We start from the raw sequence: 10,652 nt of genomic DNA on the forward strand, positions 1-10,652 counted from the left end.
ACGTCATCCGGAGTATGGTACTCCCGAATTCTCGAGCCATCCAATAGAAAGCGAAATGTGTTCCACTCGACACCTCTCATATCGCTGTAATATTGCATCAACTTAAGCAACTTAGTCTTCCTTCTCACCTTGAACACTCTAACCCCTTCCTCGTCCTATATCCAAGCATGCTATTAGTTAGGTTAATGTAGAATATGTATAGCAACAATCAAATCTTACATGGAATCTTACCTGACCCTTCACGTTCAAAGTAACATGAGTTGACTCCGATGCAACATTACGCTTTGCCCCTTCCTTCTTCACCTTACTCCTTTCATAAACTTTGGTCGTCGTTGACATTTTCTCTAATCAGATCTTTCAATTTCTCAAGAAGTAAAAAAATAAAAAATGAACCATTGTATATATATACATGAGTTTTGGTTAAAAGAATGATCATGGAAAATTAACATTGGGAATATCAATATTATGAATTAGTCATACATTTGTTACCGATGAGTGTATTTCTACAATTAAATGAATTATGAAGTATTGTCTCTTGAATTTTCATATTTTTATTTTTTTTTGAATGGAAGATGACTACTCTATAATTCAATTAATTGTAGAAATACACTCATCCGTAAAAGAAATGTATGACTGATTTGTTATTCCCAATGTTAATTTTCCATGGTCATTCTTTTAAGTTTTAACCAAAACTTCATTAACTAACTACTTAGGATGAATACCCAAATTAATACCTTTAATGCACATTGACTGGTTATAAGTAGGGAGTGGAGATGTTAATAGGTAAACCCTCCCTATTTATACCTACCCCATTTATGTGTAAATTCATTAACCCCATTTAAGGCCTTTGACCCATTTAATATTTCTTTTTTTTTGTAAACTATAGTATCATATAACCAATAAATATTTATTTGATTATCTAAAATTTATTGATTACTAGTAAATTTTTAATAACTTAACTGACATATATAGTGAATATATTAATAGCACTTATTAGTTTTTGATGAATAACTAGGATTTAACTTGCAATATAGACCAAAAAAAAATTATCTAACATGATCTCACTGTCCTAATATTGACAATGTAAAATGTAAACAAAATAGTAAAATGATGATCTAACTTATACTGTAGTATCAAGTTAATAATATATAAAAATTATATTAATGTCGATCTAAAAGCGTTTGTTGTAATTTAAACTATTTATAATTTTAAATATTCATAATATTTAAAATATTATTATAAGCTTAAATATTCAAGAATATTATTTATAACATCTAAAAAGTTTAAAGTTCATTATATCGGAGTATAATAAAACTGTTCAACTAAAAGAACAAAATTAAACGGAATACAAACTTTTAAATGTGAATGTGATTAAATTAAGATTCTTGTTCGCTAAGCACTTCGATTCATTTTGGTCTTGTTTCTAATATAAGTATAAATTATTGTGTAAACAATTTAGTCGATGTGGATGTTGACTACACAATTTTTCCTTCATTTTTGAGTAATATATATTTGTTTACATATATTTGAATTACAACAAATGCAAAAAATAGATTTTTATTAATTTTATGTATTATATGATGATTCAAAGCAATTCTGTAAATCAAATAATAGAAGAATCACAATTTAAAATTTTTGCAAATTCTATATTATTAGTTGTGAAATATGAATATTTCTAAGTGAAAATATACCAGTTTGACACAAATTTAGCAATAAATTGCTAGATTAACACTCAATCCTATCCAATAACTAAATTGACATAATTTTTTAGTAAAAAGACTAAAAACCCATAAATTTTCTTTTATTTTTTTTTTAAAAATGAAAAATGGAAAAAAAATTATAGTATTTAATATTTTGATTTAAAAATATGATTAATGAAAAATAAAAAATGATTAAAAAATATGATGTTTATTTTTTAATATAATTTATAAAAATAAATATGATTTAAAATATAGTGTATAAAAATAATATTCAAAAAATATTAAATAAAAGTATTATGTCTAAAGATATGATTTTAAAATATGAAGTGTAAGATTATATAGTTTAAATAAGTTTTATACAAAATATAATGTATGAAATTATAACTAAAAATAATGTATATAAAAAATATTAAAATAAGATTTATGAAAATCTAATATAATATATAAAAATATGATTTTAAAATAAGATGCTAAACTTTTTAATATGATTTAGGAAAATGAAAATGTATAAAATATGCTTTAAATATATGAGTATAAAAATATGATTTATAAAAAATATAATTAATAAAATATGACTGAAAAAATATAACTTAAAACAAATCTGTTGTCACTATATTTACATTTTACATCTAATAAATTTATTATCAAACACCAGATATGGTGTTCACATAAGTCATAACGTAAACAAACCTGCCATAACATATGGTGTTCACATAAGTCATTTTAGCAATTTTAAAAAAATGTTATAAATCCGTTATCAAACGACATATTTTTGGTTAAATTAAAAAATCAATTGTAACTTTAGAAAAATCTGTTATCACTAGAGGTCAACCTAGTAATTATTTATTTGTAAAAAAATCTGTCATGTTACGACAGATTTTTAATCAAAAAAATAATATGAAATAACTTTGGAAAATAAATCTGCCAGACATTATATAAAATCTATCATATGTTGTGAAAGTCTGTGGTGTCTTTATTGTTAGATAAAGATTTCATGTATATCTTTATCTAATATTTATAAATAAGTTTGTCGTAAAAATAAATATGTCATCAATTATAAATCTATCATAACTGTAGTTAAAAAATCTGTCGTCCAAAATAAGTTTGTCATAAAAAATCTGTCATACAAAAATAAATCGGTTGTTCAAAAACAGATCTGTCATACACAAATAAATCTATCACAACTAGTCCGGCAGACTTTTGAAAATATTTTGATTTTCTTAAAAGAATTTATGGGAGGATAAATTTGATTTTTTTTTTCCTAACAAAGCAAAAAGATATTTTAGGCAAAAAAATAACTCATCTAACCCTCACATTTTATGAGTTACTCTAGTAATTAACCTCTTAATTTGGCTCAATCTAGTTTTTCTCCCTATTTCTAATTCGTTTATCTTTTAGTGAGCTTCATACTATATGAAACTTCACTCTCTTCAAGTCTTCATCCCCTCTTCCTAGGATAATGTTCATCCTCTGAAGTTATAGAAAGTAATAAAATCTTTCCGGAATCCTCTTTTAACCGCCGGAAAGCAAACCAGAAAGTTCCTCAGATTTAATCATATATAGGTGAGTTTCTTCATGGAAATCTATAACTTTTTCTTCTTTTTAAACTCGAGAACGTGTTGGTGAGGGTTCTAACTAAGATGAACTTCTAGGTAAAAAGAGCTTCAGGATCTTTTGGCCAACCTCTCCCCGGTAATAGTCAACTGTGGTCAACAAACCATTCGTAAAATGAGGAGGATACTTCGGTAATGGGAAGGGTAGACTCCATTACTAACAAGTAAATCCTTTCTATGTGAAAAATCTACCATTGCCCGGTGTGGTTTTTTTGGCGTTGCAACACTTTTTGATATTTATTTAACTTGTAAAATATACACTTTTATATTTGTCTTATATTATGTGTTATAGATAGAACATAAGAATCTATGAAGATAAACTTTATTGTTCACGGTCTTCAGCTTCCGTGGAGAGAAGACCGAAGAAGGGATTGGTAATCGCATAGTTCAACTGAAATGCAGCGTCTCGAAGCCGGTTGATGTCTACGTCAAGGTAAGGTAGATAAAAGAACTCAGATCCATCCTCTCTCTTGAACCCACAAAGCTCCAAGAACTCAATACCTTGGCTATATATCCCTACTCTCTCATGGAACAAGCGGTTCGTGAGACGAATTCTTCTATATCTTTCTTCACCTGACTTATTAGCTGCGTTCCTCACAATTGTCAGAAGCGTTTCAAATGCCCTCCTCGTGATTCTTGGATCTTCATCCTAGACAACAAACATACAAGATTTCATCAGCTTTCTTGCTTCTTTTTTTTTTTTTTTTTTCGGAATTAAATCAATATGAGACCTTCTTACTTTGTGGTTTCGTCTTAATGACCTTAAGCATTCCCTCATCTCCTCTGCTTTTGATGCAGGGCTTGGCGGCGACATTATTACCCTCTGTAGTTGCAGTGTTGAAGTAAAACTGTCACGTTCTTCGTAGTTTTAAGGGTAACAAAAAGAATAGATGATGAAGCTTTGTACCTTAGTATTGAGTGGAGAAACATGAGTTGATGTCGAAGCAGATTCTGTTTCAGTTGGTAATCCAAGCCTCCGCTTTCTCTTCAGCTATACACAAACATTTAGTCCCAAATTTTTTTGGTGGAGATCATCAGTTTTCAATTTGAGTGTACAATAAGATATCAAGATTCATCACCTTGTCTTCATTAACTTTAAGCATAATTTGCTCTCTTGCTTTTTTCCCCTCATCTTTCTCAGCTTTCCTCAAAGCTATATTCCTGTTTTTATAGTATCCAACATTGTTTTATTTAATTCAAAGGGACAATGAGATAAACAAACTCTCTTCCTCATACCGTCTTCTTTCGTTTTCTTCAGGAATTCTCTTTGTCTCCATCATCTCTTTCCCTGCTCGTATCCTTTCCTGCAAGAGAGTTAGAGCTGTAAGTCTTCTTCGTGAAGATATTGTATGGTGCAAGCTAATTCCTTCGTACCTTTTCTCTTTCTCTTTCACGTTTAGTTTCTTCTTCTTCTCTTAGTTTACGAGCTTGTTCCCTAATAATATATGAACAATGAAGTATTGAAGTCATTTGTCCTTATAAAGAATTAAGTTTAGGAAATATGCATATATGTTCGAATGGGAGAGTTACTTACATTAGTTCTTTAGCTCTTGCCTGAGAAGTTTCTGCAGTATCATCATATGCATTTGGAGACTCAATCTCAATGTTAAATTCCATCTACAAGAACACCTTATTCAAAAGTTTGTATGGAATCTATGAAAAAGAAAAGAAGATGAATATAATTATACATACCAAAGGCATTTTTTCAAACTGTGAATCGTTCTCATGGTCTATGATCCAGTTCACAGCTTCTTCAAGACTAGAGTTACCTAAAGATGAAAAGAGAGACAAAATATGGATGATCCATGACATGATTCTAGGAATTTTTTGAAGTAGTTTTTACAACATATACCAGAGTGATGCAGAGCCCATGCTGCTCGAGCCATTGAGAATCCCATATCTTCGAGCTCCTTCAGCAATCCACGATTAACCTCAACTGCATCATTTTCTGTTTAATTACAACCAAGAACATCAAGAACAGCTTACAAAAACAAAGATGGTCTAACAAAAAAACAGAGCAATTATCGATCTTATATGATTGAAACAAAGAAGAAGCTATATTGTCACCAATATGTGCTGCCATATTTCAAAGATATCAAGTATATCTTGATGTGAGCAGACGATGCAAGAATGGTTTTAATGGTATGTTGCAATATTGATAATTGGTTAGATTCTTTAACTAATTATGTGACTCTTTTGTTACTTCCGTTAGTCAAAGTTTGCAACTCTTTTATTCTATTCAAAACTTGTAAAATAAGCAACAAAGCTTTTGTTCCTTTCTTGCATGTAACATTGAACCATATACTGTGTATATGTGAATTTAAAAATCTAAATATGTGTACTATTACATTCACACCATAAACACTCAACCTCTAAACAAACCACAATGAAAACAATAAAAGATAATTTTTGAGTGATTTATCTTAACATTTTGTAAGGATCTTTAAGTTTTAATTATAAAATATAGAACTCATCAGGTGTATGATACTTGTAAGAGAGAAATGTATATTAGGGATATAATTGTAATTAGTGTATATCAAAACCCTTGTGTATGAGACTATATATATCTTGTAACTCATATCAATAAGAAATAAGTGGCTTCCATAATATGGTATCAGAGCAGTAGTATCCTAAAAACCCTAAAATTTTTTTTTTACGCCGCTCTTCTTATCTCTCTTTTAAATCTTCATCTTCTTCTACCTCTCTCTTTGCTTCTCTCTCTCTCTCTTGCCACCATGTCTTCTCAGAGTGTAACCATTGTCACCTCCGATCCATCGCTCCTTCACAACGTTAACATGGCTAACGTCACGAAGCTCACAGCCACCAATTTCATGATGTGGAATCGCCAAGTTCATGCCTTGTTGGATGGACATGAACTTGCAGGGTATCTCGATGGTTCCACCGGCTCTCCCCTCAGGTCCTCACCTCCGATGGCGTTGACAAGGTCAATCCTGCGTACAGCCACTGGAAACGACAAGACAAACTCATCTTTGCGAGTCTTCTTGGTGCTATCTCTGTCGAAGTTCAACCCTTGCTCTCCAATGTAGAACTGCAGTTGACCGCTTCTTTGATTTAAAAATCATTTTCCACGTGAATTCTAATTCTCTTATTAGTTACTAGGTTACACCAGGATACTTTTTTTTTTTTTTTGACCGCTCACTACTCCCACCGAATACTTTTTGTAACTATTTTAAGATATATTTAATTATTAAAAATATGACTTTTTTTGAATTGGATTAATTATAAAATCTATAGTTTATACAATGAGAAGATAAAAAAATGCACTAATAAATATAAATAGAGAAATCTCAAAGTCAAATTTAAGATGACTTATAAATATCTATATTTAAATTGGGTAAAATTAATTATATAGATAGCCTAACCAATCCTAATTTAAATATATTAGTGTAGTTTGAATTTGTAGTGTAATTTTTGTAGTTTTTATAAATTTAATCACATAATTGTTATATAATTTTTTTTATATCGATCTTATTTTCGGGTAACTTCAAATGACTTTGTTGAGAAAGATCAGTACCTGTTAATTTTTTAGTACCATCATATTTGAATCATTTTTTAATGGGAAATTTTCAAAAATAGCACAAATTTAAGTTTTTCTTCCAGACTTAGCACACATTTTTTTATTTTCCAAAATTAGCACACAAGCTCTAATTAAATATTAAAACATTAAAAATAGAGAAATGCCCTAAAATGCCACTCAAATAGTTTTTTCCCTCAAATACCACACATTCCTTATTTTTCCATCAATACCATTCATTAATAAATATAATGACTCTTTTATCCTTGCATTTTATAAACCCAAATTGTGTTAAGATTTTATAAACTCAAATTATTTCTTCCACGAGATACGATGGCACCAACTTCTCCGACGAGATCTTCCGGTAACGATTAGCTCCGTCGTTGTGTCCCATCATTTCCGGCGATATCTGTCAACTTTGTCTAGCTCCGATGTCAGTTTAGTGATCGATCCTGCTTAATTTGATAGTGGTTCCTCTCGATTCGCAATTTCAATTTGGTAGTGGTTCCTCTCGATTCATATTGAGATCTAGCCTCAATCGCAAGGTGATCTCTAACTGATTAGTGACTATGATTGAGTTATACTCTGTTTGTGGGGAGTGGAAACAAAACCATAGAGGAGTATGGGATTTTGCAATTGATTCTAAAAAAGGAGGATCTCTTAGTGAAGTAGATGAGAATATCACATATAAGGTTTTAGCTGAGATGGTAATTGAAGATTTTGGACTTGATTGTTTAGTGAATGATATCAAACTTAGCTATAGGCTTTCTTCAAGGATGAATTTGATGGTAGAAGATTCTCCACCAATGTATTTGCGAAATGATCGTCAAGTACAGACATTTTTCAGGAAGTTTCAAGATGACCCTGAGTTGAATCGTTTATGTGTGACTGTAAGTGAATACACTGTAGTTTTCTTACTGCATTAGTATGTCTTTCTTATATATGATGTTTTTTTTTGTTTTTTTATGTAGTTGCCTATTGATTCTGGGAATGTTGAAAGTAATACTCTGTCAGCTACTTTAGAGAACAACCGATGCATTCAAGGTTTTCAGTTTTCAAATAGTGATATATCTGTTGCATCAGTTCATTATCTAACCAAGGTAAACTTGGCTTTATTTTTTTACTCAAAAAACAATGTCTTACAAATGATAGAATACATATGTGCTTTTTGTAATAGGTGCTTGCTGTGAAGAATAGAGTCATATATATTAGAATCTTTCTTTGTGCATTAAGAAGGATATGATGAAATCAAGTCTGATATCTATATGTTAGGAAAGTCGTCCTAAAGTCTTTATCAGATATCCCCTAATGTTTACATTTTATATGTAGGAGTTTCATGAACCAAGTGGAAGTGGCGCCACAGTTTCTGAATCACATTCTGATACCTGTTCAACTGCTGAAAAAGTGATTTATGATGGTATTCCTAGAGGTTTTTCACATCACACTCAAGGGACTGATTATATACATGAGGGGAAATATTTCAAAAACAAAGCAGAGTTGATGATGAAGATGCGGCTGTTTGCACTTGAGTTCAAGTTTGAGTTCAGATCTTTGTGGTCAGACAGAACAAGATTGATATTGGGTTGTGTCGACCCTAGATGCAACTGGAAGATGCGTGCAACGAAGCTCAAGTCATCTGATTTCTTTGTAGTGATTAAGTATATGGGAGAACACAATTGTGATACAACGTACAGGAATGCGAACCATAGGCAAGCCACTGCAAAACTCCTTGGTTCTTTTATTTGCAGTCATTTTGCAGAAAAGAAGGCTGGACTCAAGCCAAAACAGATAATTGAGAGAGTTAGATTAGATCATGGTGTTCATATACAATACAAAAAAGCTTGGAGAGCAAAAGAGGCAGCTCAGATTTTGGTTAGAGGAACTCCTGAGGACAGTTACCACAACATAGCAAAATGGTTGTTCATGGCTAAGGAAAGAAATCCAGGATCAGTTGTTTATCTTGAGATGGATTCTGGTACTAAATTCAAATATGTGTTCATTGCATTCGGTCCATCGATAAGAGGTTTTGATTTGCTGAGAAGAGTGATTGCAGTAGATGGTACCTTCTTGAAGGGGAAATTTAAAGGAACTTTATTAGTAGCTACAGCACAAGATGGAGATCATCACCTATACCCGATAGGCTTTGCTATTGTTGATTCAGAAAATGATAAATCTTGGAATTGGTTTTTTAGGTGTCTCCGTACTATCATACCTGATGCCCCAGATTTGGTGTTTGTCTCTGATCGTGCATCGTCCATTGCAAAAGCACTTACAGAGTTGTATCCAGCATCACATCATGGAATCTGCAAATACCACCTTGGAAACAACATCAAAGTAAGTTTCAAGGGTCAATTATATTTGCCACTTGTTGAATCTGCAGCCATTGCTTATACTCGTGAAGAGTTTGCTAAAATATTCATCCAGATTCAAGATGCAAATCCTAAGTTGGCTGAGTATTTACAAAAGGCTGATTTCAGAAAATGGGCTCGTTCCTATGCTCCTTCTAATCGTTACAATATTATGACAACAAACATTGCTGAATCATTTAATTCGATGTTGAAAGAACCAAGAGAGTTGCCAGTTCTTTCTCTCCTTGAGACAATCAGGTTAACTTTGACTTCGTGGTTTCATGAGAGACGTGAAAAGGCTGCTAAACATGACAAGCTTGTCACGCCGCAAGTAGTGAAGAAGTTGGTATCAAGGTTCTCAGATGCAATGAAACTTGACGTTTTCCAAGTTGATGAAGACGAGTTTGAGGTGAAGGACAACATTAACAAGTTTATTGTTCACTTGAAAAACATGCATTGCAGTTGCTGTGTTTTTGACATCGACAAAATTCCGTGCATTCATGCCATTGCTGCTGCGAAGCGTTCAAATAGGGATGAAAATAAGTTTGTTCATGTTTGCTACTTGACTGAGACATGGGCTAAAGTATATGCTGAAAGCATACACCCGAATGGAGATATAAAAGATTGGATTTTCCCTGATTCTATAGAAGAATTCTTTTGTGCACCTCCATTTAGTAAGCCAAACAGTGGGAGACCACCAAAAAAAAGAAAGCGATCTGTTGGAGAATTTGGGGTGCCAGGTTCAAAGTCTCAGAGTCACAAGTGCAGTAGATGTGGCACAGCAGGACACAATAAGAGTACATGCCGACTTCCCATATGATTATCGGTTAGTTATAAATTTCATACAGCAAAGCTATATGTTGAATCTGCGACATTTTTGGGATATGTATTTTAACATTTTTCATTTTTTTTTTGTAGGTGTTGTAGAGGATGATACAAATAGGATGATGTGTTTCATACTTTACAGTATTCTATTCTTTAATTTCAATTTATAGTTTTCATTTGATTGGGTAGTCATTCTGTTATGTGAAACATTAAGACAACATACTTTTATATTGTGAAGGAAGGTCATCCTGAATTTCAGAAACTCCTTCCTAAATATAATTAAGTTTTTTAGTAGATATAATTTGTCTTTCCTTTATGTTGTTATTTATGAAAGCTTTCAGTTTTTTTAACACACATTCTTGTTTTTGTGTGTTTTTATAGGTTGTGAATCCATTTTTGCATCATTATTTCTTAAATTAAATGCTATCCTAAATAACAAAATAGTCTTCCTAAAATAAATAGCCTATATATTTCATCATATATAATAAAGTTTATTACTAATTACCGAATAACAGGCTTTGGCCTACTGGTTACTCTCCCCTTTGTAAACTCTCGATGTCGCGGGTTCGAACCTCCTGGATGCACATTTAAGGAATGCCATCCTTATTTTTCGTAATCCTTTCCTAAATGT

General features: G+C 31.7%; 3 protein-coding genes across 4 annotated transcripts; 1 reads left to right on the forward strand and 2 right to left on the reverse strand.

Moving 5' to 3' along the window:
* Positions 3–339, reverse strand: LOC104751199 (putative small ubiquitin-related modifier 6; the record flags this gene model as incomplete). Its single annotated transcript, XM_010473109.1, has 2 exons — positions 232–339; positions 3–155 (listed from the first exon to the last, which is right to left on the reverse strand). Coding segments are annotated over exons 1-2 (261 nt in total), but the record flags the coding sequence as incomplete, so codon positions are not given.
* Positions 3,541–5,485, reverse strand: LOC104722886 (UBX domain-containing protein 1-like). 2 transcript variants are annotated; one of them, XM_010441152.2, is made up of 10 exons: positions 5,381–5,485; positions 5,166–5,249; positions 5,006–5,082; positions 4,848–4,930; positions 4,688–4,748; positions 4,550–4,617; positions 4,393–4,474; positions 4,221–4,304; positions 4,053–4,136; positions 3,541–3,962 (listed from the first exon to the last, which is right to left on the reverse strand). In XM_010441152.2, exons 1-10 carry the CDS (start codon positions 5,394–5,396, stop codon positions 3,636–3,638), a joined length of 966 nt encoding a protein of 321 aa, XP_010439454.1. In that variant the 5' UTR covers positions 5,397–5,485; the 3' UTR covers positions 3,541–3,635. The 2 variants fall into 2 exon arrangements, with proteins under 2 accessions (XP_010439454.1, XP_010439446.1); XM_010441144.2 differs by having other exon boundaries at positions 5,166–5,261.
* LOC104751207 lies at positions 7,418–10,016 on the forward strand. The gene is made up of 3 exons (XM_010473117.1): positions 7,418–7,738; positions 7,820–7,948; positions 8,178–10,016. The coding sequence occupies exons 1-3, from the start codon at positions 7,418–7,420 to the stop codon at positions 10,014–10,016; spliced, it is 2,289 nt and encodes a 762-aa protein (XP_010471419.1).

This window comes from Camelina sativa, chromosome 2 (genome assembly GCF_000633955.1).
Source record: "Camelina sativa cultivar DH55 chromosome 2, Cs, whole genome shotgun sequence".
Lineage (NCBI taxonomy): Eukaryota > Viridiplantae > Streptophyta > Magnoliopsida > Brassicales > Brassicaceae > Camelina > Camelina sativa.